General features: G+C 43.0%; 1 protein-coding gene across 17 annotated transcripts in view; it reads left to right on the top strand.

The window, feature by feature from the left end:
• The window catches only part of LOC306794688 (uncharacterized protein), a 24,128-nt gene extending 21,323 nt beyond the window's left edge, over positions 1-2,805 (top strand). For 16 of the 17 annotated variants that reach the window (XM_079292845.1, XM_079292852.1, XM_079292851.1 and 13 more), the window contains one exon: positions 34-2,805. In XM_079292845.1, coding sequence (XP_079148971.1) covers positions 34-231 — 198 coding nt within the window. In that variant the 3' untranslated portion in view covers positions 232-2,805. The remainder of the gene's footprint in view (positions 1-33) is intronic. The other variant, XM_079292857.1, reaches the window with a different exon arrangement.
• Positions 2,806-3,056: the final 251 nt, after the last annotated feature.

Below are 3,056 nucleotides of genomic sequence, written 5' to 3'. Positions count from 1 at the left end.
TCTCACCCGTCTCCGGCCATCTTTTCCCCGCAGATTGAGAGCCACAAGCTGAGCTTCCGCGAGTCCGCCAAGGCCCGCACTGACCACGGCGCTGAGATCGTCTCCTTGGAAGACTCCCCCCACCAGCTCAGCACCGTGTCCTCCTCCGGCAGCCTCAACATAGCCGACTCCCCGCAGCTCTCCACGCTGGCCGACCAGGTGTCCGCCTCTCTGGCCAAACAGGGCTTGTGAATGCACCCCCCACAAAAAACCTCCACTTCCTCCACCTCCAAACCACACGACCACGTAGAGGAGTTGCGACGCCTTCCTCCTCATTTTTCACAGGACTTTTTTAGCTACCCATCACTGTTTATCCTTCACTAAACTGCTCTCGAGGCATTACTTGTCGAGAAAAACAGAGTAACAACTAACCCAACATGTATTTAATCTCTCTATCTGGTCTGTGAGCTCTTTATTTGCTATTTCTACCTTTTGTAAGTCTCCCTTTAAGAGTTAAATCACCCCAGCAGAGCCAAACTCTCCCTGTGAATCTGAGGATCTTCTCATTTATCCTGGTAAATCTGACATCGTCATTTAACGCTTGGTTTCCTGTCACATTGACTGTAAAACCCTTTAGAGAGTCATGTTCTAAATGTCCCTATTGATGGGTGTTCCCCTAATATTTCTTTTGATAAGGTGCCCGCTTTGTGCTGAAGCAGGTTAACAGGGTTAAGAAGTTAAGAAGCTGTTAAAAAGAACGTAGCAGATTATTTCAAGTCGAGGCAGATAAAAAATAAAATTAAAAAAAAGCTTTCAGACCTCAGTGGTGTCTTTGCTTTGTGTAGTCCCAACACGACACAAGTGTAACCTGGACTAAAAAATTAATATATAAAAACCGGAAAGGCTAGAGTAGAAACTTTGGTTTGTGTTTTATAATCGTATTCTATGGATATATGACATGTATTTGATATGAAGAAACATTTGTATTGTGCCTGCTACTGTCAGTGTTATTTTATTTTTTGTTACTGCTCTATTGTAAATGAGCTGAAGCTTGAGGAAAAATTAACCTTTAAACTTTCACGGCCAAACTATTAAGAGTTCATTGATTAGAGTATTTAAACTGCGATATGCACACGAGAGGTGCTAGGTAGAATAATCACCGCGATTATTAAGTGTTCTGAAAGCGAGACTACGTAACTTCGGCTGAAAAGAAAACATTGTGAGAATGCTAAATGCTAAGCTACTGTTTATCATTTAGCTTAAATTGCTAAACTATTGCAACAGTAGCACGAGTGCAGATTGAGGAGTCATATAGTCAGAAAACCGCAGAAATAGAATAGGAGGAGAAGTTGAAGCGTTATCCGCGGTCATTTAAGTTAGTACAAAAGGAAATGGCGGTTGTTGTTAATTGCTGTGGTGGAAACGCACGTTGGTGAGGCTGTAAAGTGTCGTCTCTGGAGACAGGTGGCTGGCTAGCTAGCTAGCTTGATCTTCTCCGGAGCGGCGGCAAAGGGAACGAGTGTAGCCAGTGTAGCACTAAAGCATGGCGGAATTAGCAAGATAGCTAAATTAGCCAGCTGCCTCGCCAGTTAGTTAGCTAGCTAATCCCCACCGTGCTTTAATGCTACTCGCTTGCCGTAAGTCGGTTTAGTTTATGCGGCCATTAGCCCGCTACAGCTGTACACATAAAAATGGCCGCCTCTCTGACCATCCTGCTCCATTGATTTGAATGGGAATGTCTGTCTACTCATTTCTATTGTTATGCAGGAAACTGAGTATTTAGAACATTTTGCTAACATTAGCCACCATAAGCTATCGCTCATGAGTGTGTTGAACTCATGTAAAAGATGCCGCTTACGACTTATCATTTGTATTTCCTCTCTCAAACGTTACATCGTCTCACTTTAAAGGGTTGGAAAAAAAACGTATTTTAAAATGTAGGAGTGGATGACGACTGGTTGATCGGGCCAAGTTGATACGAGGGGAGAAACCCTGTACAGCAACGAGTTCCTTTACTCATGAGGTCTGTTGGTGTTGAGGCCCCTTTTCCTTAATTGGGACCTAAAGAGTCGACTGAAACTATTAAAAACAAACCCAAACTAAATGTAGTCAGTTAGCGGTGAAGTTCATATGAAGAGACGGTGCAGATTAAAAAAAGATTTAACGACGGGAGTCTTGTATTTGTTGGACACGAATGCAAACCGGCTGCTCTCCTCAATTTGTAACCCTTAAAAAAATATAAACGTCCTGAATATTCCCGGTGACTCGTCACCATGACTCACGTTAATATAAAGTGAAACAACTTCTTGCATGCACCTCATGTAAGTGACGAGTCTGCTTGTTGCCCCCCTTTTCACAAAGTGGTCTCTTTGTACATCCTGTTTTATGAAAGACGTGCTGGTCTAAGACTTTAAAAAAAATAAGTATATTATGTGGTTATAAAGAGTCGGAACACTTCACTCCCAACTGTGTGCGGTTTTTTTTTAACATTTGCCAAAATAGATATAAAAAACCGTGAAGATGCTTCTAAGTCAGCAGAGGACTTTAAGGCGCTTGCGATGTGATCTGCATGTTGACTTCTTGGTTCTTCTGTTCCAATAGACCACGTTCGTCTCGGTGTGCAGGAAGGGTTGAGGGCTGAGGAGCTACAGGAACGTGCTTTAGGTGGTTTTCTGCAGTAACAAACTCACCTTAGTTCAGTTTACGTCTGACGCTGTACAGTTTGTGGAAATGTGATTGTTCTCGTTGTTGTGCATTTGATCAATAACTGGTTGATGATTCTTGTTGCTGTATATGTGTATTTGAAAATAAATGCTATGAAGTCACCGTCGTCGTGAAGGATTTTCAACACACGTGAAGTCAGGAATCACTCCTGGTTTCACCACGTAGTCGTGCAACAAACGCAGGTAGTCGTGCAACAAACGCAGGTAGTCGTGCAACAAACGCAGGTAGTAGTGCAACAAACGCAGGTAGTAGTGCAATAAACGCAGGTAGTAGTGCAATAAACGCAGGTAGTCGTGCAATAAACGCACGTAGTAGTGCAATAAACGCACGTAGTAGTGCAATAAACGCACGTA

This window comes from Melanostigma gelatinosum (assembly GCF_949748355.1).
Source record: "Melanostigma gelatinosum genome assembly, chromosome: 21".
NCBI lineage: Eukaryota > Metazoa > Chordata > Actinopteri > Perciformes > Zoarcidae > Melanostigma > Melanostigma gelatinosum.
This window is presented reverse-complemented; position numbering and strand designations above follow the sequence as displayed.